The sequence below is a fragment of the Charadrius vociferus genome, unplaced genomic scaffold (assembly GCF_000708025.1).
Source record: "Charadrius vociferus isolate BGI_N301 unplaced genomic scaffold, ASM70802v2 scaffold179, whole genome shotgun sequence".
Classification (NCBI taxonomy): Eukaryota; Metazoa; Chordata; class Aves; order Charadriiformes; family Charadriidae; genus Charadrius; species Charadrius vociferus.
Genome location: NW_009650072.1, coordinates 1,959,227 through 1,987,022, shown reverse-complemented (window position 1 = coordinate 1,987,022; position 27,796 = coordinate 1,959,227). Strand labels below are relative to the sequence as shown.

At 37.2% G+C, this 27,796-nt stretch overlaps 1 protein-coding gene across 1 annotated transcript; it reads left to right on the top strand.

Annotated features, from left to right (window-relative positions):
- Positions 1–24,908, top strand: NAP1L4 (nucleosome assembly protein 1-like 4). Its single transcript, XM_009891997.1, has 14 exons — positions 1–30; positions 1,282–1,343; positions 2,933–3,032; positions 3,960–4,101; positions 4,207–4,293; positions 5,846–5,971; positions 6,735–6,806; positions 10,376–10,515; positions 12,552–12,697; positions 14,344–14,366; positions 14,997–15,116; positions 15,408–15,437; positions 16,751–16,807; positions 23,631–24,908. Exons 1-14 carry the CDS (start codon positions 17–19, stop codon positions 23,667–23,669), a joined length of 1,158 nt encoding a protein of 385 aa, XP_009890299.1. The 5' UTR covers positions 1–16; the 3' UTR covers positions 23,670–24,908.
- Positions 24,909–27,796: the final 2,888 nt, after the last annotated feature.

Genomic DNA, 27,796 nt, shown 5'->3' with positions numbered 1-27,796 from the left:
GGATACAGGCACACAGATGGCAGATAACAGGTAAGTTGGACTCTTTTCTCTGAAATTAAATCAAGGTTGTTAGAGCTGACTGTATATCTGGTCTTCTGTGGGAAAGTTTTGGTTTTTTTTAACGGATGAAGAATGGATCATCAAACTTGGATAAGAATAAAATAGTGATATTTTGTCTAACTAGACTGTGTTTCCTTACAGCAGGGGCAAAACGCTCATTTGGTACAGGTGAAGCTGAGATTGTAGTGTATTGGATATGGAATTACTCTGTTCTTGGGTTAATGTGACGTGTTCTCTTGATTCAGTTTTCAGTGTTCATATTTAAATGTTCTAAAAACTTGAGGAGAACACTGATCCTCAGTGTTTCTCTGATCTGTAAGATTAAAGCATGCAAAAGGCACTGTTTTATTTTCTAGTTTTTATAGCAATTTTGGAACAAATAACAGTGTTAAAGTGGTATAAATATGTATGTGATGCTGGTCTTTCAGGCCTTGCAGTGCACTAGGGTAAGCTGGATAAGCCAGTCTATACTGTAACTAATAATACCCATTTGCATGTGTGATATATTTTCTCCTTTTGTATCTGAGTTAAAGTTAATTTCAGCAATACCCAATCTGTATTTTGCGACCTATAAACTGGCAGGGAACACAGAGGATGCTTGCTAGCTGTTGACTCATTCTGGGCCCTCTCTTTTCTCTAGCACAGGAAGTGTGATGGGAGGAGCCATTGCAGCAGGGAGATGGAGAGGACAGGGACTTCTCTTTTTAGAGTACAAGCAAATGTTATTACTATTAATCAAAACAGCTTGATATAGAAATTTGAAACAAGGAGCTTTGATCTCATTTATCTTGCTTTCTTACCTGCATCCTTTCTCCTGTTTTTCTTCATCACTTACTAAAAGACTGTCTTGTATTTTCACTTGTGAGTAATAACATTTTCCTGTCCAGAGTGACCCAGGACAGATGAAAGGCCAGCCATTCACTTAATGAGACTAATTTGTCTGTCAGTGGTTTTTGGTTTGGGCGGGGTTCTGTTTTGGTTTGGGGGCTTTGGTGGTTTTTTTTGTCTTTCCTTTTCATCCTACTCATCTTAGGAGAGCTAGTTTCATACCCAAACTTTTAATCTTAAGTTTTGAGAAAATACGTGTCTTATAGCGGCATACTTGTTTATAAAACTTGTCCTGTAGTAAACACTGAAAATTCAGAATGCTTGTGTTTTTAAGTGTTAGCATTTTTCTAAAGTGATGCCGTTTTTAATATGTTACATTTTAAATTCTTCTAGTAAAACAGAAGATACTGCTTCAGATTCTGTGGAGGCCGCTAAAAATGCAAGTGACAAAAAAGGTAAGAAATACGTGGTAGTAGGTAACATTAGGTGGAATAAGCCTATTGCCTTGTGTATTGAAGGTTCTTTTTCTACAGTTCCAAAACCTTTCTAGTCAAAACTACAGATGGGTTCACTATTGAAAGCAAAGCAATGGTTTCTAGGCTAACTGTTCAGTTTTTGGTGTTTTCCCTGTTTATTGTAGCCAAGAGCAAAATGAAGGCTATATTTTTGTAAGAGTGAAAAAATTTTGCATATGTTGTGACTAAGGTTCTTCACTATTGCATGAAATAATACACTAGACACTTGCAATAAGGCCCGTATAGACTAGCTTTTAACAACGTGTAATCTTTATGAGCGTAGTTATTAAAATGAGCAGTCCTGTATGTATGCAGTATGTAGTTCGTTACTATCTTGTTTGTAGGAAAATACATCTTTATAATATGCCTGCTTGAGGCTTTTATTCTTCATTTGGAACGTCTACAGATAACTGCTGAATAATGCTTTTCAAATTAATACTTCCGCATGCAGAAAAGCTGCGGTTCCATTGTTATTAACTTGAATGCTCAAATTGTAAGTTACAGTGAAATGTTTCATGTATGTGGTCGCTGAATGTTCTTTAGGTATCACTTCTTAAAAATTATTTTTTAAGAAAGCCTTTCACAGGCAATTGGAAGTCACATATAAAGTGGTAGACGCCATCAAATAATTCTTGTAGTCAAGTTGGATTATGAAAAAACAACCAGCCCCCCTCCCCCAAACAAACAACAAAAACAAGTGGAAAAACAACACACCAACCCACCTATACAAGAACTTCATCAAGTTAGCCTGTGCTGTGCGAGTTATTGGTTTTTTGTTTGTTTTTTAATTTTATTTTTAATGTCTGGAGGGTAGAGCAGTGAGAAGGAATGTAAAGATTTTAAAAGCAAATGTCTTTCCACTATGGCCACTGGTGCGGTTTTTAGTAAGGATTTTTATCTCTTCACCAGAAGCATTTTAGTTCTGACATCCTGCGAAAATAGTCTACTGTGAACTATTGTGATGACTGAGGAGCCTTACAGATTGTAAAAATATCTTGATGTAAAAAATTAGTACTTTTCAAGGAAATCGTCATAGTGCAATGCTGCTTTGTTGTAGAATACTAGAATACACGGTTTTTGTGAGGTGGTTTTTTTCAGCAGCCAGGCTAACTGGAATACACTTTTACAAATGTCTTAGAAGTATAATGCAGTGGTTCTCTTGCAAATTTGTATGTGGCTTATGAGCTAAAGCTAGTATAGAGGGACGACAGAAATTCCTGTTCTGCATTTTCTTACATAAAGGAGAAGACAGGAAATTTGCTTATGTCATCAATGTACCACTTGCTTCTAAAAGCCAAGACTTGATATATTTGTAAAGAGAAAGGTGCATTTCCTATCATTATCCAATTTTATCTTTCTAAAGTCTGATCCTGAAGTAATTTTGCTTGAGTCATTAGTTACTGTAGTGGTGCTATTTGAGATCTGGAAAATAGTGAGTATTTTTACTGTGAGTGCTGTAAGACACAGTATGACAAAAGTGCTATAAATACATTCAGATTTGTTTTAAAAGTGTGTTTCTGTCTTTATAGAAAAGCTAGCAGACCAAGTGATGCAAAATCCACAGGTCCTGGCAGCTCTACAGGAACGTCTTGACAACACGGCACTTACTCCTTCAAGTTACATTGAAACGTAAGTACAGGGCATAATAAAATTCTTGAAAGACTGAAAGCATAATAGAATGTTATTACTGTATGATTAATGTAGGAAATTAGAACAAATGATTCACTAAGAAAAATGGTTGACTTAAATCATGATTCATAGTGGCCTACTTCTGGAAGGAAGAGTGAAGTTTTAGTTCACACAAAACTGCAAACAAAATTTTGTCCAGTATTTTCCTTGGCTATTATTATTTTGGTTAGACATAACTCCCTCGCCCCGCTTTGTTTTCTTCTGTGACCCTATTTCTGTCAGAGTGTGTGCTGCATTGACTGATTATTTCTATAGGATTGCTGTCCAGGATGTAGTGGAAAGTTCAGGACTTGTAGATCCTTAGTTTGAAGCTTAGTTTTGTTAACTGTAGAGTGGACTTAAACTTTAAAATTTTGCCTTTAGTAGATATTTGTGCTTATTTCCTTACTGGGAATAGCTGGTAGACATCTTAAAAAAAAAAAAAAAAAAAAAAAAATTATAAAAAGTTCTTTTTACCTGACTATGTATAAATGCTTAATGATTTAAAGTACAGATGGGCAGTGTCTACTTTTTTGAGGATCACCCATGAATCAAAACTTTCCCCTGTAGCATGCATAGTTCTTATTTTTTCATAGATGAATCCACACAGCTCTAGTCTCAAAGTTTAGGTGTAAACAAAGGCATTAATCTCAAATCTCTGAACTGCACAGAGAGGGTGGTGGCCCCAGGGAATGGAACATAAGATAACACCTTTGAGAACAACTTGGATAGGAGAGGATTACTTCAACTTTTTGAAATGGGTTTTGAAGAAATATGCATGTTTGATATCAAATTTTTCTTTAAAAATTGCATTTAGTTCTAAGCAGCCTATTTCACAGTAGCATGTTAAATAATGCTGAGGCAACTAACTTTTAACCTTTTTTTTAGTTTACCAAAAGCAGTGAAAAGAAGAATTGATGCCTTGAAACAGCTCCAGGTGAAATGTGCCCATATAGAAGCTAAATTCTATGAAGAAGTACACGATTTAGAGAGAAAATACGCAGCACTCTATCAACCTCTTTTTGATAAGGTGGGAAGACTATCTGTATAGTCTTTGTATCCTTCTAGCTGAGTCAGTTCTGTTTGCATGGTTACTTTTACATCTTCAATTACATTCTTGGTTTTTCTAACACAGAGAAGAGAGTTTATTAATGGAGAAGCTGAACCCACAGATGCGGAGTCAGAATGGCACAGTGAAAATGAGGAAGAAGAAAAACTAGCTGTGAGTGCAACTTGGGTAGTGAACTACAGATAAATCAGATTTTCAGAATTCATTCCTGTACAGTGTTTTCCATTGAAAGACTCATCTTCTGGAAATACAGGTTTTATCAGCAATGTGTTATTGTGATGAATATATTATGTCCAGTGAGAACTTTTGAACTTTTGGTTTAGCCTTTTTCAACTTTGTAACTTGAGTGAATTGAAAAGCTGCCTTTGTTTGCACTGTTCGTAACCTGTTAACAGTATCTTTCTGATAATGGGTTCCATTCCGGTGCTACAGGATACCCCAAGATAATAGAAGGCTGGCTGTTTGTCTGCCTGTCCCCTTTATTTTGGGGGACATAATTAGCTTTCATTTTCTTAAATGCAGATTAGATACACCAATTTCACCTAGTTGTAAAATGGAATTTAACTAATAAAATGTATGCTGGGTAGTGGATTACTACTGTCCTCTTGAGTAGGAGCTAACTAGATTTAGGAGTGATAGTGAGATCTGTAGGCTGCCTTTTACTCTCCTATCATCATTTTTGGAGGTGTATATTCATGGCTTGTTTCTTTTTCTTGGAGAAGCAACATACTTACAATGCTGTGTTTGCCATTCTGTCAGCTTTTCTTTGCATTTTTTCCTTGGCTGGTCTTCCTTCAGTTTCCTTTGGACACTGCTGTATACAAAGCAAATTGTTCTCTTTGTTTTTACTGATCTCATGAGATTTAGCATGACTCAGTGCACTGTGCATAAGCAAGAAAGTTTTGTTAAGCTTTGTGTAAATACAGCATTGACAGGGCCATGTTCCATGCAACTGTAAGATCAGAAACAAGTCTAGATGGCAAGTAAACTGCTGCTTCATATTCTTGGCTAGTCATAACCCAAGCAGCTGCTGTTGGGAAGATCTTAATATTTGCTGCTACCTAGTGGTGTAAAAGGAACGGTGCAATGGAACTAATTCAGACTGCAAATTTCCTGGTTTTTTGGGGGATGCAGAAGTGACTTAGTCATTCTTCTTTTTTTTTGTAACGTTTGACATCAGTTATGTGTAGGCAGTCTTGTATCACAAAAGATTAATAATTGAAGACAATGTAATAGTGAAAACTAACCATGAAAACCAACTTTACCAAGTATTGTGCAAAATTGAGAAGCTAAAACAGTATTTCAGAGGGTAAAGTTAAATTTGAAGTTTGTAAATGAAACACTGTAAATGGCACACGAAACTGCAAAAATGAGATTGATAGAAAAACAGAAATATGTTTTTTTTCTATTTGTAGATAGAAATGTGTTTTTATTATTTTTGTCAAGTCAGTGAGTCTGTCACTCTGTCAACTTAGTCTTTGTGCAGAAGAATTCCAAATTAGTTGAAAGTAAATGTGAATTAAATGTATATATGTTTAGTTGTGTCTCTTAACCTCACTTAGTGAGGAAAAAACAGTGTAAATTTTAAATGTTCCTTAAACACAGCTTCAGACGTGGCGAATGTTGTGTACATCCACCTATGTTTATTAAATATATTAAGAAGTCGTGATTTAATTTCTTAAATATTTCTATATTTGTTTCACAGGGAGACTTGAAAAATGTAGTGGTAATAGAAGAAAAAGCGGAAGGAGAAGAGTCAAATGTCAAAGGAATTCCAGACTTCTGGTTTACTATCTTTAGGAATGTAGATATGCTAAGTGAATTAGTACAAGTAAGTTTTTCCTCTGAAAAAAATAAGTTCTGTCACGTGTTAAATAAATTGCTACTTTTTCCAATTAATACTGAGTGCTTGTGGAATGTGTGTGAGACCAAATCTTTGAGTCTTCAGAATCCTTAATATTATTCCTGAAGGTGCTTGAAAGGCCAGTGGTGGACAAGCAGAACAGCTGACTTGAACTGCTAAATGCTATATGGATTGTTTATGAAATGGTCTTGTAACAACCTTTGTAGGCACAAAAATGCAAGTTTATGCACTGATTACAACAGCTATTCCCCTATAGTTTTGTTAATTTAGTCCGTAAAGGATTATTTTTCCAAGGATATTATAATCATACCTATGGATTTGTTGCATTTGTGTTAAATGGCTTTTGTGGTTTTGCCCTCAGTTATACTAATTGCTTTTGATGCTGTTAAGGAAGACTTGCCTGAAGCCTAACTGTCTGTGAATCTCACCAGCAGTAAATATTCTGAATGAAGTTACTTTCTTTTCAGTAATGGTCACGCAGCCTAGGATGGTAGCAGCTTCATTTACTGAAGATGAGACCTAACAATTGAGAATTTTGCATGGGGTATTTGGAACTATGATCAAGAAATTTGTATCCAAATCTGAACTTTAGCTGAAATTGTTGAATAATTACAAGGTTTGGTTGTCTCTTAAGAACAGGTTGAACATGCAAGCTAGGTTAGAATTTTGTTCTTCTGAACATTTCCTGCTTAATTGGAATTTCTTTCTTTTTTTTTTTTTTTCTTTTTAGGAATATGATGAACCAATCTTGAAACATCTGCAGGATATTAAAGTTAAATTTTCTGAACCCGGACAGCCTATGGTGAGTTTTCTCTGGTTGTTTCTGATAGAGATTGTAGTAGTGAAGTGAACAGCATTTCAAAACTTTTGTTCCATTCTGTTCAGCTGCAGTATATGTGAGGGGGTTTCTTTCCAGGCTAATATCTTCATGTTTTGCCTGTTAAAGATTTATGTTCAGCTTTCCTGACCTTTACTCTTTCATCCTTAGCATGGATACCTCTGACATCATTGTAGTTTCTAGATTCCAATTCTGGTTCAATTCTGTCTAGTTTTCAATTTTTCTCTCTCAAATTTCAAACTAGGTACTCTTAGGAAGAAAATTACATGGCTGATTTTGGTTCACCTGAAAATGAATTGTGGAAAAAATTCTGGGTGCTACTTACTATCTCGAATGTTATGTCAAAGGAAGATACATGACACTAGTAATATTAATCAAAACCCATGATGATGGGTACTGTACTGATTGAAAATGATGGAAAAACATTAAGTGGTCTTTTAAAAGTGTACCTAATGAGTAATTTTTAAAGTACAACTTTGCCTTTTTTTTGGGAAATTGTTTTCTTGTTTACGTTTAGTGTACAGAAACAGATAACTGTCAAAAAGAAGTTGTTCTGTTGCTTATTTAATTCAGGCAGCCTATGCTTGTTCCTTGAACTCCTTTTGAGGGTGAGGCAGGGAGAAGGATCCTTTCTTTAAGCTTTGTCCTTATGCCTTTTTCTCTGTTTAGTGTTTTTTGTTTTGTCTTATGGAGTTGCAGTCTTGTGACAAAATCTAAAATAAGTTCAAGAAATGTTTCATTGAAGATTCACGAGGACTCTCTCAAAGTACCTTTTAAAAGTTAAAACGGCTGAAGCAAAGTTTTTAGTCCTTGTTGACTTTCTCCTATTAGTATGAAAAAACTTGAGCTGATAATAGGCAAGGGAAGTAGTATGGACAGAGAAAAATTGGGAATTAAGTTCCTAAATATTGCTAGGGCTGAAGGAGAGAATATGAGTTTTATAAAGAAAATGAATTGTTTAAGCACTAAGTGAAGCATTCTAAGAAGTTGGTGTTTTTTAATCTTGCAGCTTATCTATTTAGTGGCATTTGGATAATTTGGGAATAGTTGTTTTTGCCTACAGCATTTTTGTGTTCTTATTCAGTTTTGTTTTACAGTAACTTAAGATGAAGAACTGCTCTTAAAACACCAATGGATTTATCTTGTCTCGCACTGTTCGTAACCTCTTGACAGCATATTTCTGTGAATAGGTTCCATTGCAGTGCTACATGAAATCCAGTAATGGAAGGCTGACAAATTCCATGTCCCTTCTGTATTTGGAGACAAAAGAATGGATTCCTAACTACTTGAGTGAAACCTGTTTTCCAGTTGTGTGTGACTATCTTGTCTGAAATTCTCTGGCTATTGAAAATTGCTGCAGCAGTGATAGCTTAGCACTGTAAAAAGCTCATGTAACTGGTGTGTAATTAATACACTAATTCTGCTGGGAATTAGGTTTTGTCACTAAAATAAATAAGTGATAGTTAGTAATTTTCTGATTGACCATTGACCCAAAATGATTAACTGTAGTTACTGTCCTCCAAAAATAGATTTCCCTGGCTATAGTAATGGTGCTTCCAAAGTTCTCTTTGCTCTAGCCTGTATTTATAAACTTTATCTGCATGAAGCGTGTGATTCCCTTACTATTTGCTTTTATTTACTTACAGTCATATGAATAAACTTACATATGTTTGTACAAATATAATTTCTACTTATATAATGTATATCTATTTGGACATCAGGATCCTTAGCCAGCATATTCAGACCTGGATGACACGTCTGGGTATGACTTAAACAAGTAGCTTAAAATAAGGAAGTTCTCTTTTTTTTTTTTCTTTGAACTTCATGAGAACATCTCGTACTATAGGGGAAATCTAGAAATACATGCTACAAAGGTAAGCTGATATCAAAAGCAAAGACATCCAAATAAAGGCTACTGCAAATGTTATCGCGACTCTTCAAATAGTATGTGAAACTTGAAGCCTCTTATTATTGTCCCCTAATTAGCAGGTATGGAATGAAATACTGAAATGCAGTCTCTGCAGATACTTTTGTCTTGCTAGTCCTTGGGATCCTGCACATTAAGTAATGCCACTGGCTATGTGTTTATAACCCCAGTGACAGTTTGTGGGATTATTTGGATATGAATGTTAGTCACTGGTAGTGGATAAGCTAAGTTTGGCAAATATGCTCAGGGGATAAGTTACAGAGATGCTTACCTTAGCTGAACACAACCTCCAAACCATACTGGCTTTCTTGAATTGCTTTAAAATGGAAGGAAGTAAAGCTGAAATAGGCTATGTGAAGCCAATACAGATATTCCAGTACACATCTGGTTCCTATTGGCTTTATTTCCTGAAACTGGGAGCATATGAATGGGAAGGCTGCTGTTGCCACTCGTTCGCATCATTCCTTGATCGCTAGCTTTCCAGATTTCTGTCACCCGAGGAGATTCACGTGGTCATAGAAAGGAGATGGTGTGGAAAGACTAAGGGGCCTTTGGGAGATGAGTGAGGGATAAATGTCTTTGAAGAGACTGCTGTCCCCAGAGTTATTTATCTGCACATGGTGGATGTTTAAAAGAGGGGAGGCCGAGACAGGCTTGAGTGATAACAGACTGTTTTCTGGTCTGAGTCTGAAGAGTGCCTGGGGAAGTATGTCCATAAGCTATGCAACACATGGTCTGCAATGCTAGTGGTTTTGGCAATGATGTGATCTGGTTTATATGTGCATTAGGTCTAGCTCTTACGGCATATTGCTGGGGTAATAAAGAAAATATTTAAGGTAACTTATGCATGCTGTGGCTGTGCAGTAGCTATGGTGATGTTGCGGATTTTGACTTTCAGCCCTTCTATGTTGTTGAACTGACCTGTCTAAGCAGACTGTTTCATCCTTCAAGTAACTAAAGCAATGCTGCTGAAAACCCATTTCCCTTGTTGCAAGGCAGTTTGAATTTTGTTTTACTTTTAAATAGTTCATGGTTGATCCTGAGTGCGAATTGAGCATATACAGCAATTGGTTTTTGAAAGCTTTACAGATTTGAAAATTGATGCATTGTGTATGCTGTGATTTTTCTATAACTGGAGCCTTTTGTTCTCTATGTAAGAAATTGGATTTCTGCAAACAATTTTCAGGTGCCAGAGGAGGGATGAACTCAAACATAAGCAGAAACACCTGCTTCAGGCTGTATCCTGTTAAAACAGAGATGATGACTAGGCTTCTACAGAAAATTAAACCAAGACTTTGAGAAAAGTACTTATTTCTGTGGTTGCTTTCAAGACAGCTGTTCTATTTGTAAAGTGAATGAAATGTAGTAGATTACCTGATTATAATTTGAATGTTAAAATTAGCCAAGGTTGTTCTAGCTTCTTGTGCATTCAGAATTGAACAATCTTCATTTCCTGTTTCTGCTGTAGTTTGAAAGATATGTTTGCAATCAACTTCTTACCTTTTTTTCCTGTATTCAGAGTTTGATTTAAGGTCATTCTACTGATGGACTATTTCAAAGATAAAAATTAGTGGTAACATAAAACTATAATGGAACTTTCTTCCAGTCTTTCTCATTAGAGTTCCACTTTGGGCCCAATGACTACTTTTCTAATTCAGTCCTGACGAAAACATACAAGATGAAGTCAGAGCCGGACAAGACAGATCCCTTTTCATTTGAAGGACCTGAAATAGTTGATTGTGAGGGGTAAGGAAAACTTGACATTCATAAAACCTTGTGAAATAATAGTCCCTATTTTCCAGATGCTGTTTTCTCTTACTGTGACAACGATTAATAAAGATAAAATAAAGCTTTTGCTGACTTAAAGACTGGGAATGCTTGCAGGGATGATGATGATCTTAGTCTTAAGCATGCAGAAGTAACAGATACATATATATGTTTTAATGTAGTGTGTATTTTAAATCTTACACCTTCCAAATTTAATAGATTGTTACTGGGGTACCAAGCCTTTTATTTCAAGATAATTGGGTAAATTCATTTTAGTCATTACATTTCATACACCCTCATAGTCTGATTAAATAGCCTTTGGCTCTCTTGGACTCTTGTTTATCCCCTCAGCAATTTTTATTCCAGCAGAACTTGTGAATCTGGCAGGAATTGGTCATATGTATGATCTGTTCTTTCAGCCTGTTTTGAGGCTGGAACATACTGGCCATGCAGTTTGGTTCTGGCAGTTGTGGCTGTGTACTTCCAATTGAACTCAGAGTGCACCAGTCTTTCTGGCAAAATGTGTTCAGAAACAGACTGTGGGATGGTGGATTCTCATCTCTGTTCTGGAAGTCTAGTGAGTTGGGCACCGTTATGGACTTTTTTCTTTGGGTAAAAGAGGGTTCTGTCTAATCTAACCTATTCTCTTCCCATTAGTGATCTCTGCTCTATAGCCGATGTTCAGTGCCACACCAGAGCATCTTACTGTACCTTGTTTTAGTTCACTTCCTTGGTGTGGTGTGTGTTTGGTTTGTTTTTTTTTTTTTTCCTTTCCCTCCCCTTCAAGGATGGGGTTTTGGGTTTTGCTGGGAGGGCTGGTGGGGGTTTTTTTGGTTGTGGTTTGGTTTTGTGTTATTTTGTGAGGGTTTTTTGTTTTGGTTTGGTTTTTCTTTATTAATGCTTAAGGAATATCAAATACTGGCTTTCTTGAAGGTAGTCTGACAACCTCAGACCCTTTTGGCTTTCAGTGCTACACGTTAGCTTTTGAATAGAGTATTTACCCGCAGTGAGGCAAAATGTCTAGTTGCACGTTCAGCGAAAGTTGTGCCTAAGTAAAAGGTTAGTCCATTTTGAAGAAAACTCCAGTTAATACCAGCAAAATGTTTTCTGTTTACATCTTACAGAGGAGGAATCTCTTACTAAAATTGCTGTTATGTCAAAACTTTGGTTTCAGTATGTGTTTCCTCGTGAAGGTGTTAGATCCTGGAGTAAGTAGGGCAGGAAAACACTTTTCTGTGACTTTGTACAGGTTAACTATAAAACTGTTGACTTCGACCATTTATCTGTAGGAGAAGATGCTTTGAGGCACTTAAGTGTTACTGTGACACCATTATTTCCATTGTAAGAGAGCTAGCTGTGTTTACTACTCAGTCTTTGCTGTGTGCAGTTTTGGGTAAAACTATAGGTGATGGAAAGAGACTCTTAAGTGAAATGAAAGTGTCAGTTTGCACAGCGGCAGAAGAAACTAAAAAGTAAGCTCTTTCTAACTTGCTGTACTTGACTGCCAAGTCAGTCTTAGCACTGTTCTTTGGGCAGCTAAAACGTGCCTCTCCCTGGCTACTCCTTGTGCATTTATTTTTAGGGTAACCAGATACTGCCTTGACCTGTAGTGAGAGGACATAACGTATTGTTTTCTAGTGGTCTGACTGTTGGAAGAATAATTCTCAACTGTTGAGATTTTTTCGAAATAGCTTAATCATGCCCTCAGTTACAAAACTGTAGGAGTTGGGGCAAAGGGGTATTAAAATATGGGTGGAGGGAGTGATTACTCTGAGAAGACAAAGTATTTAGTTTTTTCATTTAGGGTAATACTTGATATGTCCAACATATACATAGTCTCTAGCACTATGATAACTCTGACGTCTTGTCAAGTAGATTAAGTTGCCAGTGTGAGTAAAACTAGCTGTAGAGAATGATAAGCCATCTTTGCCCTGATGTTTGTTGTTCTAATGCTCAATTCCTTATTTTCATTGATGTCTGTTGTTAAAATGCCGTTTCCCACATGTTGTCTCTAGGTGTACTATTGACTGGAAGAAAGGAAAAAATGTTACAGTTAAAACAATCAAGAAAAAACAGAAACACAAGGGTCGAGGCACAGTTCGGACAATTACTAAACAAGTACCTAATGATTCTTTTTTTAACTTCTTCAGCCCAATAAAGGGTAAGCTTGGAAATCAAGAATTTAGGATTCTTAATGTGTTGAGCTTTATTTATCTGTAGTTGTATTTATACAGCTTAAACCTATAAACTATTTATGCTACTACACTGTGTACTTTCTTCTTAGAGGAAGATAGGAAACTGCAGCCCATCCAAACAAATCATTTCATTCTGATGTTATTCTGTAGAATTTGGCCTTTAGGTGTGCTGTGTAAACAGGATTCATAGTATGGAAAGAATCTCATGTAGAATCTCCTAAAGAAGTTGACTTGTTTCACCACAGGATGGCTCCATGCATCACTTAGAGATTTTTAACATGCAAAAGAATTCTCTTACAGTGCTGATCAAGTTATAGCATGTTGGTTTCATTTAAACCTTTGTGTTAAGTGATGGACCTTCCTGTGGTGTCGTGTCTCACTATTTGGTGTTTCTTAATGCTCCATAAAATTCCTAATTTTCCTAGTTATCTAATGGTAAATGTGTACTCACATATTTAAAAAATTTATATAGATTCCAGAAACATTATTTTCTCTTGATACATCTACCGTTGTACTCTTTTCTTTTTTTTTCCAAACATGGATGGAAGAAGCAGTTTACTTTGCAGACTTCAGAGATCTACTGAACAAAATGGACCTTATTTTTTGATTCAGTCATGAGCTATTATGTACTACCTGTCCATTCTAGATACCACTGCAAATTTCTGTGTACACGGGGTTAAGAAACAAGTGATAAATATTTCTGAAGTTGGAGCTTGTTTGGTACAGAAATGTCCTTTAACTTAAACAGCTTTTTTTTTTTTTTGTTACAAGTAGTTGCTGCTTTCAGAAGGGAACGGGGATTTGTTTGCCTTGTGATGGTTCTATATCAGGTTTCTTTAAATACTTAAAGGACATACCCTGGAGGTAGCTGTATAAGAAAGAGAACACTATGACATCTGCTGCCTGTTGATACTTGTGTTTTCAACTTGAGAACAGACTGAGCCAAATTATCACTTTCACAGTAGGATCATAGTACCGTGCCACAGTACCATGGCACCTGAGTAGCAGAGGGAAATCTGGTTTTGGTTGGGTGTTTTGGTGGTGGTGGTGTTTTTGGTGATGTGGTGTTTGGTTTTTGGTTTAACTAACCAAAAAAATCCCACCCTGTTCCTTACTGGTTACAGTACCAGGCCTCCTCTTAACAATGCATTGCAAATTCATGACAAAATGTTAATCTGCTTGTTAGCATCTGTGTCTGAGGAGAGGATCGTTTTCATAGTTCTCTAGCAAAATGAAGTTACTGCAATTACAGCGTTAATAGAGAAACGAAATGTGTTGCTCTTTGATGGGAGAAATGTGATCTGCATGCCTTCTGAACCCATCTTTGTAGAAAAAGTATTTCCTGTGCAAAAATCTTTTGACATCAGAATGGCAGCTTTGGTGCACTTGCAAGAATTTTATGTGCTGTAGTAAGTGCGATTTCTGTGGGTTTAATTTAGGGTGAATCTGAATTGTCTTTAAAGGTTTAATAGTTAGCTTCTGAAGACTTCATAACCCCAGTGTTCTCTAGTATGGGAAGGTCTTTATTTATGCTGTATTTTGTTGTCTTGAATATGGAGGTGGGCTAGGCTATGCACACTTTACTTAAATTTACTATCTTTTCTTTATGCAGTGTCTGGTGATGGAGAGTCATTGGTAAGTTTACATTTCTGAAATTGCACGATTGCTCTTTGCCTTATCTTTGTGGCTAAACATCTCTATTGTGACTATTTGGGTTCTTTTACTAAGTACTGTGGGTTTTTATCATTATTTTTGCTCTTGCCACAGCTGAGCTTCATCTTGATAAACTGAAATACACCATTGACTTCTCCAAGTAATCCATTGACCTTTTGCTGTTATGTGTCTTGGTTATCTAATACAAATATAATGGTCATTATTTTGTCTAGTACTGCATGGCTGGTATCTGATTTTTAAACAAAATCAGTCTGAAGCATTCTGAACAAGTCTTTACCATCAGGTGCCAGAACCAGCAAAGTCTCCATATATTAAAAAAGCTTTTTTAATAGAAGGTGTTTCAGCAGGCCATTAGCCTGTATGTAGAAAGTAGGAAACTTCTAGAATAAATCTCAGTTTTGCAAATCTGCATTTAGACTTGCAATATTTCTTTTATTGTTGCAAAGTTAAGTATACTGAAAATACATGTGATCTGAAGGTTGATGTTGATGACAGTGTGATGGTTCTCAAACCTGTAACTTCGAAATACTTTTGTTCGCGTCTCTGTAGCACATCACATTTTTAGAAGAATCAAACTGACTTCCTTTACAGGATGAAGATTCAGAGTTTACTTTAGCAGCAGATTTTGAAATTGGACACTTCTTCCGTGAAAGGATAGTCCCTCGTGCTGTGCTTTATTTCACTGGGGAAGCTATAGAGGATGATGATAACGTATGTATGCTATCAGCATTTTGTTTATTAATCACCATGTAGATAGAAACACTCTTCTCTTCTGATGAGACTACTGTGTAGTATTAACTACATTAAAAATAACAAAAAACCTGAATAGGTTTCTGTTACTTAGGAACAGGAAATAATCATTCAACTTGCTATGAGTTGTTAATCTTTAGTCTGGAAGGGGCTTATTTTCAGTTGCTGTGTTTGAATATGCTAGACCTATTACTGCAGAGGATGTTATGCAAATATTAGCAGACCTAATAAAACCTTGGGTTTGTTTTTCAGTTTGAAGAAGGTGAAGAAGGTGAAGAGGAGGTGAGATGCATACTGTATCTTTTATAGATAACTAATTACCTACTGTGTTGCAGTTCTAGAAATAGCCCTATATGGAGCAGAAAATAGTTCTGCTCCAAAATATTCATAAATGCTCTTGTGTATGATGCTTTTTCCCAAGAGTTTAGCATTACTGACTTAGAAAACCTGAGGCTGGTTTTTCCTCTTCACAAAAGTTCTTTCTGCAAGAACATTTATCCTTTTTTTTTTTTTTTTTCCCCCTAGTATTTTGAAAGCTGCTTTCTAACATGAGTCAAAAATTAAAGATGAGCTTTTTTCTTGAGTACTACATAATAAGAACCTTCAGTCTTATTTTTAAATATGTTACTTAAGCAGTGGTGGAATTCAGGTGTCAGCTTTTTGTTGTCATAAGCTTGAAGACTGAGCCTTCAGGATAAAGGCTTAATTCAGGCTGGAATTTCTAGTATACCAAGAGCTCTGGTCTGTTTACAGTAGTTTTTGTATGAGTACAAACGCACTGTGAAAGACTTTACACAAAACCACTAAATGATACCACACTCAAATGAACTAATATTGTTTACAGATAATTGTATTTTTATTTTACTGCTTTTACTGTGGTGTTCTTGCCAACTGTTTAAAGGTACATACCTGACTGTCATCAAGTTCACCATAGTAGAATACATCAGAAGTTAGCAAGCTGGTGGTCTGATATGAGCTGGCAGACTTCACGCAGTCTCTTTCTGTGTTTGCAAGTTGCAATACAGACTTCTGGGCTTAGGCTGTTGAGTGACTAAACATTTTTATTTTTATGTTTTAAGCTGGGTCTTGATAGAAGTATATGTGTATTTTTAATCTGTTTCCCATGCCAGATTTAACTACTTGGATGTAGGCATGTGTACAACAGTGTGAAAATGCTGCAAAACCCTGTGCAGGAATATGTAGCCTGTCCACAGTAATCCAAATAAGCAGAGGCTCTTTGGAAGGAGGTCAAAACAAAGAACAAATTTAGACCTATATACTTACTATAAGAACTGTAAAATTCCAAATAATATGTCAGGTAGAAGTTAAAATGCTGGGAGACTGCAGCAGCTTATGTAGGAAGGTTGCCTTAAGCCATGCTGAATCTTTTAAATCTATGCTTTAAATCTTCTTTTAAAGATTTTGCTTTAAGATTTTGAAGATGCTGAATTCTTTTAAGTCAGCCCAAGTAGTTTTAATGTTGACATCTGAAACACAGTGGTAATATCATCTGCTATTTTGCTTTTTCTCCATTACAAAAAGTTGCACTTTTAACCTGTTTTAATTTCTGTTAGTTTATCTCTATTTTGTCATAGGAGTTGGAGGGGGAAGAGGAGGGAGAAGAAGAGGAAGACGCAGAGAGTGATCCTAAGGTAAGGATTTTTGTGTGCTTAGTCATAACACAGACTATAATCATAAGCAATGTAACTAAGGCTGTAGTAGTTTGTGAAAAGATTAATAAAACATTAAAAAGCAAACCCCACCCTAGCTTCTGACTGCAGTGTTTTAATCTTCAGCACTCAAATTGCTCTTAAAGGAAAGTTAATGTTTCGATAAATTGAAAATATATAGGTTTTGTTTTCCAACCTGCACCAAGAAAAAGATAAATTCTGAACTGTGTGCCTTTACTCCTCAATGTTATCTCTGTATAATAATGATGTATATTTTTTCTTTAGAAAGGTCTTACTTCAATTATTCTGTGGCTGGACTTCAACTTAGAATTAGTCTGACAAGTCTCAACTAGCTTGGTTATATTCTTTTCTTTAGAATTGTTCTTTTTGGGTGTCCTGATGGCTGCAGGTTAGGCTCCACGTGTCTGTACTCAGCTAGAAATCAAAAAAAGTTAGTCCCCAACTTTGAATTTTAAACTTTACGAGACCTGGTTTAAAATGCAACCTTAAGGGTTAGTTCTCCTTCTGATAGGTATTTTTCAGTGCTTCAGTCAAGGTAAAGTTAATGCTTACATTTAGTGAAGCTGGAACAGTGATGACAGATGTGTTCATTTGGTTCTTAAAACATCAGCTTTTAATTTTTTATGAAGGCACAGATAAAGAAGTGAAAGGCATGTAAAACTGCTTGATCTTTGGATGAAAGTCTTAACAGCAGCTTAACTTGTCACTCTTGTGAGGTAGAGTTTTATATACATCATCATATCACTAGTAAATGCTTTTTGTCACCATATCAAGAATTGAGCTTGTTTTTCTTTAATGAGAAATACTGTATACTAAAAGTCTGTCTTGTGGAAAGGTTGATCAAACCGGTTTAGAGTGGCAGAAATGAGTATTCTGACTCTTCTGCAGGATCAAAAAGCAGTGGTGTACCTGTAATGGGAAGAAGTGGGACAGCTGAGAAAATGTTAGTTCTGAGTTGAAGTATATTTGTGCTAAGTATCAAACATCCTTTTAAAGGATTTGGTATTCTGTAGAATAAAAGCTTAAGGTATCTTGGAAGGTTATAGTTGTTGCCTCCTGTATTATTTTGTACATTTCGCTTTTCATTCATGCTGACAGTTCCTTTCAATTTTTTCCCATTTAGGTATAATTTAAGTCTGTTTATCATTCATACATTTCTAGGTAAGGTGGAATTCCATTCATACCTAACTTCCAAGAGTCCCATTTGTAGTCATGCAATGTGTTTTTTTTTCTAGGGTTTTCTGTTTTGTTTTTTTTTGTTTTTTTTCCTTGTATGGGGAAAAGAAATGGGGGAATGGTGACTTCAGAGTATAGGTTTTATTAGTAAAAAAATAAAGAAATGTGTATAGAGATGCATGCCTTTAAATCATATCATTAAGTTAGATTTTTCAGAATGACCTCTCTGCATTCCTAGCACAACATCTGCTTTGCCTTTGTAGCAGTCAAACTGTATTTTATATACACATGATAAAAGATACTGAGACTCGTCAGACTTTATTTTTCCCTTGTTCCTGGTATGATGTTGTGTCTCTTTACTGTTTCTAGTGTACTTGCAAATTATTTCTTAAATATCTCCTCTGCTCTTCTTGAACTCTTATAAGTCATCAGCTTACTTAATATGTCTTTCCCAACATTATTCTTATTTATGCTGCCTGACAAAGGCAGTCTGTCACTCTTAGAGGCCTTTTCTTGAGCTCTCATGATTCTGAACAGATTTAAAAGGAGGAAAAAAAAGAATTCCTTCTATTGTATAGTCATCTTCCACCTTTCATCCCACGCCTCATAGAGAACAATGCCTGCAACAGGCTCCATACTTTTTCCCCCTTGTATCTTTTTTTTTTTTGCTTTGGTTACTTAGGAGAAGCTGTAGTCTTTCCAACTCATTCCCTCTCTGCATAGATAATGCTCTTCTTCGCCTTTGTTAAACTACAAAATTGAGCTGTGTTTTGGTGTTTTTTTAAATTTTATTTCCAATGTGATATGCTTTGAGAAGCCAGCCACCCTTCCTCAACATATTTGCACTGTTTGTTCACCTACAGTAGTAGAACATCCATTTGTCGCAACACCTTATATGTCGTCCTGCTGCAATCTGTTACACAGCTGTCTTCCCTTCTTGCAATCAAAAATTGTCAGCCACTGGCTTCAGTTTTCAATTCAACTTGGACTTCTGTTTTTTGTCTTTTAACTCATACCCCGATCCTGTTTTCCATTCCTCCTCCTGTCCATCCTGTTTTCTGTTCCAGTTTCTCCCTATTGCTTGCCCTTCTTTGCCTTTCAGTACCTCCCCTGCTTTTCTTGTATCTAGAATAGTTTTTCTCTTTATGTACACAAAAAACAATTGTTCTTTGGTCTGTTTTGCTTTCAAATCCAATTTCTCCTCTTCAGTCATTTCCATATTACCTCCTCCTTTATTGTTGTACTACATTTGCTACATAAATGTCAACACTTCCTGCTTTGTTAGCTTTTCCTCCTTCCTTCCTTCCTCTCACTTCTATCAGTTTTAAGTACATTTGAGTTGCAGTTAGAACCAGGTCATTTTCATCTCTTACACAAAGCACTTATAAGTTGTGGCTTTGGAAGACTGAGCAGATGATTGGAAGTAGCTTCAGAAGATGCTACAAGAACAGATAATGTAGATTGTTTCCTCTAGTATATTTTTTTCTATGTGCTTGCATGCCCTGTTTCTTTAGCTGTGTTTATTTCACATCACTGATGCTAAGCTTGAATAGAGAAGTGGCTGACGAGGTAATATAGAATGCTATTTTGAATTGTGAACTAAAGCTGCTGTGGGGAGAGACTGCAGGTGCTTCAAGATGCTTAGTCAGTCTTTTTAAATATCAGTGGCAGAAGGTCCTGTTAGCAGCAAACTCATTTTCACAACCTTTGAAGCATTCTGTCCAGTTATGGAGGAGGCAGTTCAGACCGCTTGCTTAGCTTCAATGAGCTCTGAGTTTACTTCCCATCCATATATTTGATATCCTTTCTTATTCAGTAACATAGATAAGAAAATGAACAAAGATAAGGTTTAGCTTTAGGACCCCTAACTGGACTATTTCATGGTAGGACTTTTGAAATATTTGAAAGGCTTTCTTCTTCCTCTGCTGGAAAGGACATCAGCTTTAGTGCCTACTGCCCGCATTGATCCCACTGTTGCCAGCAAAGTGTGTTTGGGAGTCAGATGAGATCTTGGTGGGCTGCCTGTGCCTACACAGCTACTTTAGTGGATGAGTAGCTTCCCAAAAAGTGTCTTGTAAAAGTAAGGAGGTAAAGGCATGATTGCTCCTTGAATCATACAGGTATGTGTCCTGCATAATTTGGTTAAACATTAAAGATGCCTAAAAATTCAATGCCTTTTTCAGCAGTAATTTTATGTGAAAAAGATCTGGTTTGAAAGGATTAAATTGCTAAGATAAATGGCATGGATACTTTAGACTTACGCCCCCATCCTCTAGGGCACCAGATTAATTGGATGGGTAGAAGCAGTGGGCTGTGTGTATGAAAGTAATGAAGGAAATGTTACTTCAGACCTGCTTTTCTCCATTTTAGCCCTATGATCCTGCAAATTTTAGGTGAAGTTCCTGCTTTAAATTTGATGCATGTCCTCTATATCTGTAAGCAGCTGATGCAGTTTAGTTGATGTAATTGCTGATGTCTGTGCAAGTGGTCTGTACGTAAGCTAATTAGCTTGTTTCTTGCATTGTTCTCCTGGCTAATTAAATGCCAGAAGAAGAATGTTCATGTCCATTGCAGCAGGAGTTTTGTGGTTTTTTTTAATTCTGAGCAAGTGATGCAATAAATAAAAGGCAGTGACAAAAAAGCTTTATATTGATGCTTGTTAGCAAAAAGAGAAAAAACAGGTGGGAGTCTCACTTATTTAGCTTGTATATCTCAATTGAAACAGTCTCTCAAACTGAAATCAAAGGCCCAGAGTAGTTTAAACTCCTTGAACAAAATAAGTAATTATTATGAAATACTTTAAAGAAATTAAAAGTTGTAGGGCTTTTTTATTTTTACATGAGTTTTAGTCATTGCTCATGACTACTAAAGACAATCTCTTTATGTCAGGAATTCTTACTTGTCTCTGTAGTGCTGGTAGTGAACTTCAGTACACGTGTTAGCTGCTAAACTTATTTAAAAATAAGGGGCAATTCCGCCTAGTCTTCACCAGTTAGTCTCTCTGTTTGGTCTTTAATTGCCTGGCCAATGTATGTCACCACCATTTCTAAGATATCTTGGGAAGTTAGTTTAGGGAAATACAGCGTGAATGGAAATCTTGCTAGAATGGGGAGATAAATAGCACAGGGTCTGTCTAAGGCCAATAAATGGATTTGTAGTAGTTGGCTGACCAAATGTCACCAACAATCAGGGCATCGTGGGAAGAGCAGACTCAAACTTAATAGCCTTGTCTGAGGGAGTATAGATATAGTATCTTGATCACACTCGCAGCTTGGGGTCTGGTCCCTGATCTTACAGGAGCCATTAGAGGCCAAAGATACAATTTCAACGTGCGTGTGCCTTGTGGGGCAGCTGTAACTGGAAGAAAATGGCAGTCATCTACCTGTGCTGTTGTCATCTTGGGATTAGACTAAAAGATGTTGTATGTGAGGCTGACACATAACTGAAGGCAATATGGAACTCACGTGCTGACTTGCTTAGCAAGAGCAGTGCTGTGCTATTGAAATGCTGGAAGAAAATTGATTATGTTGGCATCTGGATCTGAGATACTGCCTTGTTACTTATGCCCTGTTTAAACGTTTCATATATATAGCCAAGATAGATAGGTCCTCAACTGTAAGCTAAAAATAGCATAAACTAGCAGTATTTCTCTCGAAATTCTCCATCAGCTGACTCATATCCAAGAAACCCTTAAAATGTTTTTTTTTTTTTTTAATGTGCCTTAGAGCAGTAATAAACACTGAAAGGTCCTTAAGAAGGAACGTTGTAATGTCTGTGACTCAGTTTTTTGCAGAATAAAGATTTATATGCAGTAATGATTTAAATGTTTATGGAAATAAAGACAAGTATAAAGAAAAGATAATGAAGTTTATTGGAACATATAACAAGGGTTTTGGTTGATCATTAAAATTTAGCTGAAATGGTTGCAGTAGTCAGCCTAAGTCTGTCTGGTATAAATATAGCAGGTGACTAGAAAGGAAGGAGTGAGATGGAAAGATTTTTAAGTACTTTCTAAATAATGGGTTTGTTACTTGGTTATGGCTCTTAGCCAGAATGCATGAGGGAGGGGAAAGTGATGCTGTGCATTACTCTGGCCATGTTCAAATACAAAGCAGTTAAAAGGAAAAATAGATACTTTTAAAAAGCTTTTTGTTAAAAATATTGCCCTTTTTTGCCTGCCTCTAAACGAAAGGGAATAGCATGCAATGTATTACCAGTGGCAGTCAGATTTTCTTGTTTTTTGAGAGAGAGAGAATTTTGTGTTCTATGTAAACATATCCCTCTCTTTAAGAGTGAATTGGTGCTGTATTTAGTCCCAGATCAGTGAAAATGAGTTCACATCAGTGTTATTTGGAACCCTAGGCAGATGAGAGAGTAAAACGGTGAAGTTAGGCAGATGTGCTGGGGGAGGAAAACCACAAGGAAGAAGTCTGAAAGGTCTTTGGCATATCTGTGCAGAAGAGACTTTAATCCAGACTTCCAGTGGGAGTGATAATGACCGCTCTAACCCTAAAGCATTTTAGGTGAGGAAGAGAAAAACAGTCTGGCTTTAGTGCAAATTATGAAGGGCAAAACTTATGATAAGGAATCTTAGCTGCACCTGTTCTTCCTCACCACAGGCAAAATGTTTAAGTTGTCTTCTACATCAAGTGGTCACAAGCTAATAAATGAACTCTTGCACGTTTGCTTCTTTTACATTTTCTTTAGGATAGTTACTAAGAAACATCTTATTTTGCAGTCAGTGACATTCAAGGTGTAATGTTTATACCTGTATTTTTCTCTACTAGAATTCAGCAGGTTTCTGTGGCTGCTATTACTTTATAATAAACTATAGTAAGAACGGAAAAGGGAGAAACAAACAGGATAATAAATTCTCCTGCTTTCTAACAATCCTGTCTTACAACAAAAAAGCAAGAGGTGCAGTGTAAAACCTGAAGTTCTTGGCTGTTTGAGTGCTTGTTCTCCTTCCCAAATACACTTCCTTTTGCCAAAGGGGAAGTTGTTTTACTACCTAATGAAGGCGTTTCTACTTTTACATATTCAGATTAACATGTGGACTTCTTGCCCAGTGTTAAACTGCTGAATAGTTACCTGCTGGTGATGCAGAACCTAGAAGAAATCAACACATTAATTACATTTTTATCACCTTAGCAGAAAGGGCAATGCTTCTAAGGAAAAACTCAAACGTGCTGCAGAATAAGCAGCCTGCCTTCCTCCCTCCTCAGAGTTAGTGAGGAGGTGGCAGTTTATTGTTAAATTGCTTTAATAGGAACTGAAAGTCAAATCGAACCTCTGGTTGGGGAGAGTAGAAGGTGGTTCGCTTTCTGGTTTGTTTGAGCCTTGGCCTACTGGATGGAGCGTAAAGAATGCAAGTGTAGATTAAAATTATTATGGGGTACCAAGCAGTTGGGGGGGGTGTGGGGGGCACCCAATAAATATGGTGACTGCTGTTCAGACCTTTATGATATAGCTTGACTTTACATGTAGCTTTTTTTGTACATGCTCATGATACCTCTGGCTAATTCAAAACTGCATAGCCAGTGTCTTTTATTTGTTTTTCTTATATGCCATTTTTATTTTTAACTGTTTTTTTTTTTCCTTTATACAGAAAGATTTCAGCCAACCTGCTGAATGCAAACAACAGTAATAAGGAAGTACCACTTGGAAGTGATACTTGAACAACTTGTAACAAATATTTGGATACCTGGCCTGCAGTTCAGGATATTCCATCGCTGCAGCACAATCTTATTAACAATGCTTAAAATTAATTTGTTTTAAAATGCATGATTTTCACTAACTTTTCTTTATTGCTTAACATGTACAGTGGCAACTTCAATGCATTTGGGAAATAAGAGGTTTAAATAAAGCACACTCTACAGCCGTTGGTACACTGTAGCTAAGTATGTCAATAGGCCTTTAGAGCCTTTTGCCCTATGCATAGGGGAATAGTCCAGACTACCAAGCGAGGATTATCCATTTTCTTGTTAAACATTAAAAATTGTGGAATAGCAATGTGCTGAGAAGCTAAAGTAAATGGATTACATGTATGGTAGCTGAAACAGATAGAGCAATATGACTTTTTGCTAGTTCCTTCCCCCTTTTTTTTTTAATGTTTCTTGCAACCTACAAATTGAACTAGTGCTTGAGCAGCTTTAAATGTCATATTTATTATCTCAGTAAAACCAATTGAATTGAAGTAATTTTACTTCATTGAAGGGGGTGTCATATTTGAGACTTAGTTCATCTTACTATTTATTTATTCATGTTTGTAAGTACTTTGACAGAATTAGTGCTTTTAATAGTTTTTAATATACTTGAAAATCTTCCTCTTTTGCATACAATATGGGTACTTGTAAAACAAATAATTTGAATTGGTCTCAATGTAGTAGTCTAGACAGAAGAAACAAACTTGCATCAAAATGACAACTCTTCTGGATGAAGATCAAAATGCAAAGGCCAAACTGTTGCTGTTGATGGAAGTGGGTTGCAGCCAAAGAACCAGAAAATTGCCAGTAGTCTTACTGCTTAGTGTCCAGCATGGAAGGACCTTTCACTATGAACACGGAAATTTATCAAAATTCAGTTCAATAAATCTGAAGTTTTGGTGTCTTACTTGCAACACTGAAATTATTCCATTCCACGATTTGTTTTATTTAAAGCTCTGAAGTCTTCAAAACTACCTTTGTTGTTGTGTGGCACTTCAGGTACACGTTTCTAGTTTCAACATCCATTGCCGACCTCTGGCAGCAGTTGAATAGCAGCTGTATCAACACTGTGACCAGGCATGTAGAGTGCTCCAGCCTTACCTGACACATTTGTAACTTAATACGGTGTTTTCAATTTGTACAGAATAGATAGAATATTCTATTAAAGTTGTGAAACATGATCATCAGTGCCTGTCTGGTCCATAATGCTTCCTGGGTTAAATGAATATCCCTTTGACTTGAGGTGTTTAACAAGGGGCATGCCAGCTATTACAGTGTTCTTAGTAAATCAGAACAAACTTGCTTAATTTGCAGCTGAACAGTTTCCTTAACTTCTAGCTGTCTGGAATGTTTTATAGGAATGGGGGTTTTTGGGAGGCAGCATCATTATCAAAGATGCGACGTTGCTATGCAATTCGGTCATGGACTAAATGAGATGCTGGGGGATGTAAACTGGTTTATGACATGTTAAGAGATCCCCCACATCAATACCTTGCAGTCAGAAAATGCATAGCACCAGTGTTAAGGCAGGAGAGAGGGAAGAAGATGGGAACAGGGATAGGTTCTGCACTTTTATTTAAAAAAAAAAAAAAAAAAAAGGAATTTGTAACCAGTCATCAGACTGTAGTCTACTCTGGCAGGCAGAGAACAGTGCAGAGGCATGTCTGACAAGGGGAGGAGTATGAATGGGGTTTGCAAACTGGCTGACAGCAGTGCCAGTGATGTTAAGCACAACAAATAGAAGTATTTGACCAGGCTTTTTTCTTTTTATATCAAAAGAAATTGAATTATAGTTTCCCCATCCTAAAGAAGTACTTTCCACTACATGGTTAAACGGGAGTGCTGCTACCTGGAGATAAACATCTGCAAATTAGCACACTGAAGTAATTTATGTGCATGAATCCCAAAAGGCTAACTTTAATTTTGAGAAAACGGGAAATTCCAGAACATGTAGAGTGAATGTGCCAGCATTTAAGGAGCGCAAATGAGGTGGGTGGGTAACGAAGCTGCCTGGCGAGATGTTCATCCTCAGGAAAGTGATGGGAAAGCTGAGCTGGGATTCGTTAGAGTAGAGTTGATGCCAGTTGACGCAGCCTAATAGAAAACAAATCTTGTCAAAACCCAGCCGGGCTCTTGCCATTACAGATCTAGCTGATAATGGCAAAGATGTATGTTTCATAGATTTCTCTGTTTTCAGGTGGTTATTTATTGACTTTGTCTATAGGAGAAGTAGCTAACAGGTACTTGAGCAGCTCAGCTCCTTCCTTCAGCAGAAAAGAGTATGAAGAACTGATGTGTTTGTTGTCAGAATGTTACAGCTGGACAAAGCCAGGCTGAATGGTAAATACAGGGGAGTGTGGGTGTGCAAAAAAAGGAGATACGAGTGATAAACTGTTGGAAAAATAATAATAAAAAAAACCCCAGTATTTGTGTTTTCTGAAGGCTGTGCCTTAAGACAAATAAACTGGGGTGGGAAGTTCTAAAAATGGTGAAGTGATACCAAAAAAGTGAGTCTCCATGCATACATGCCTGATTACTATCACAGCAACCTGATAAAAGAAGCTGTGAAGCTCAGTCTGTGGGAACACGCTCTTTGGATGCAATCTTCGTGTCGGTAGCTACTCATTTGAAGAACAAAAAAAAAAAAAACAGGCTCCATTTCTGGGTCTGAAGCAGCTGGAAGCGCTTCAAGCGAGATTAATTTGGCGTGTCACCTACTCGGGCTGCAGCGTGATTAATAGCTTCTCAGCGCCTCGGTTGTCTAGGAAGAAAGCCTTGGAGGTACTACCCCGCTGCCCTATCTGATACAGGAACAAATGGCAAATATTCTGCTTCCAACTGAAAATCAGGGCCGGGCTGTGGTTCCTCAGGAGCCTTTTGCACAACGTTATGGTGCCTTCATGGGATAATTGGTATTTGGGATAATCCAGAGCTGTAGGCTTTCGCTCCAATTTCAGTAAGTTCAGTTATCTGGGGTTTGCTATCTGGTTAGGATTTGTGGTAGCTGGAAAAATTAAAATGGTCTCTGTGCGTTTCCACTCTCCTTATTAAACAGGCTTTTCCTGTTTTAAAATAAAGGAGACTCGTAATAAATTCATCCTCGGTTAAATGCTGCCTTGGCGGCAGTTCCTGAAGCAAATGAGGTCTCGCCGAGGAAGCCAGCTCAGCACAGCGCAGTCCGGAGGAGGCCCACGCTGGAGAGGAGCGCCTCAGAAGAGGTCAGACTAGTTACGGCACGAGGAAATCGCTCGCTCCTTGCGAGCTGGGCGATTCAGGAGGCGAGTTTCAGCTGTGAGACATGCCCTGGCGGCCTGACGTTACACTGAGGTAGGGCATAAATTTGCGCCTTCTTCTGAAGCATCTTCGCTTGAGCCTTTTTGGAGACAATTACAGCTCAGCCAGAAAAGAGAAGAAACATCCTTTCCAGTTGAGCCTATAAGAGCAAGCAGGGGATGGTGCAGCTAGGTGGGAGAGTTGCTTCTCCTGCTGCTGGAGCACTTTATGTGCCCCAAAGCCTTGCCATCGCTAAACCACCCGGTCCCGTGGATTTGTATGTCCACCAATGTGTGGCTTTTGGAAAAACATGACGTTTGCTTTGGGCTCCTGCAGATCACCTCTCGATAACCTGTTGTAAATGGCAATGTATAAAAAAAAAAAATAAAGTGCTGCATTCATGCTTATTTATCCTCTGCCTCTTCCCATGGATAAATATCTGTAGTATTTCCCAAGTAAAGTCTGGGAGGCATTGATTTTGTGTCAATATAATATCTGTTCAGGACTCTTCCCCTGAAGCTGAAGCCCTCACATTTTTCACCTTTATTGCTCATGTTTTTCGTCATAATCACTGTGCAAACAGCTCTGTCGCCATAGCCGTGACCTGCACATGGAAGAACCTTCATCCGCCTTTCCCAAGCAGTTTACAGTCATTACACTAATAGCAGGCAGAGCTATTTTTTTCCATATGCTCATGTTGCTGCCCTAAATACCTCCAGCCTCCTGCAGGCTGGGGTCAGGAAGTCTGAACAATAAACGCCGTAAGTCACTCTGGTTTGACAAGCATACAACCCCC

Excerpts from the sequence above, each read along its gene's own strand:
- NAP1L4 (XM_009891997.1), top strand. Across the intron at positions 4,294-5,845 it reads AGGAAGAAGAAAAACTAGCT|GGAGACTTGAAAAATGTAGT; the intron begins GTGAGTGCAACT and ends TTTGTTTCACAG. Across the intron at positions 15,438-16,750 it reads GTGAAGAAGGTGAAGAGGAG|GAGTTGGAGGGGGAAGAGGA; the intron begins GTGAGATGCATA and ends ATTTTGTCATAG.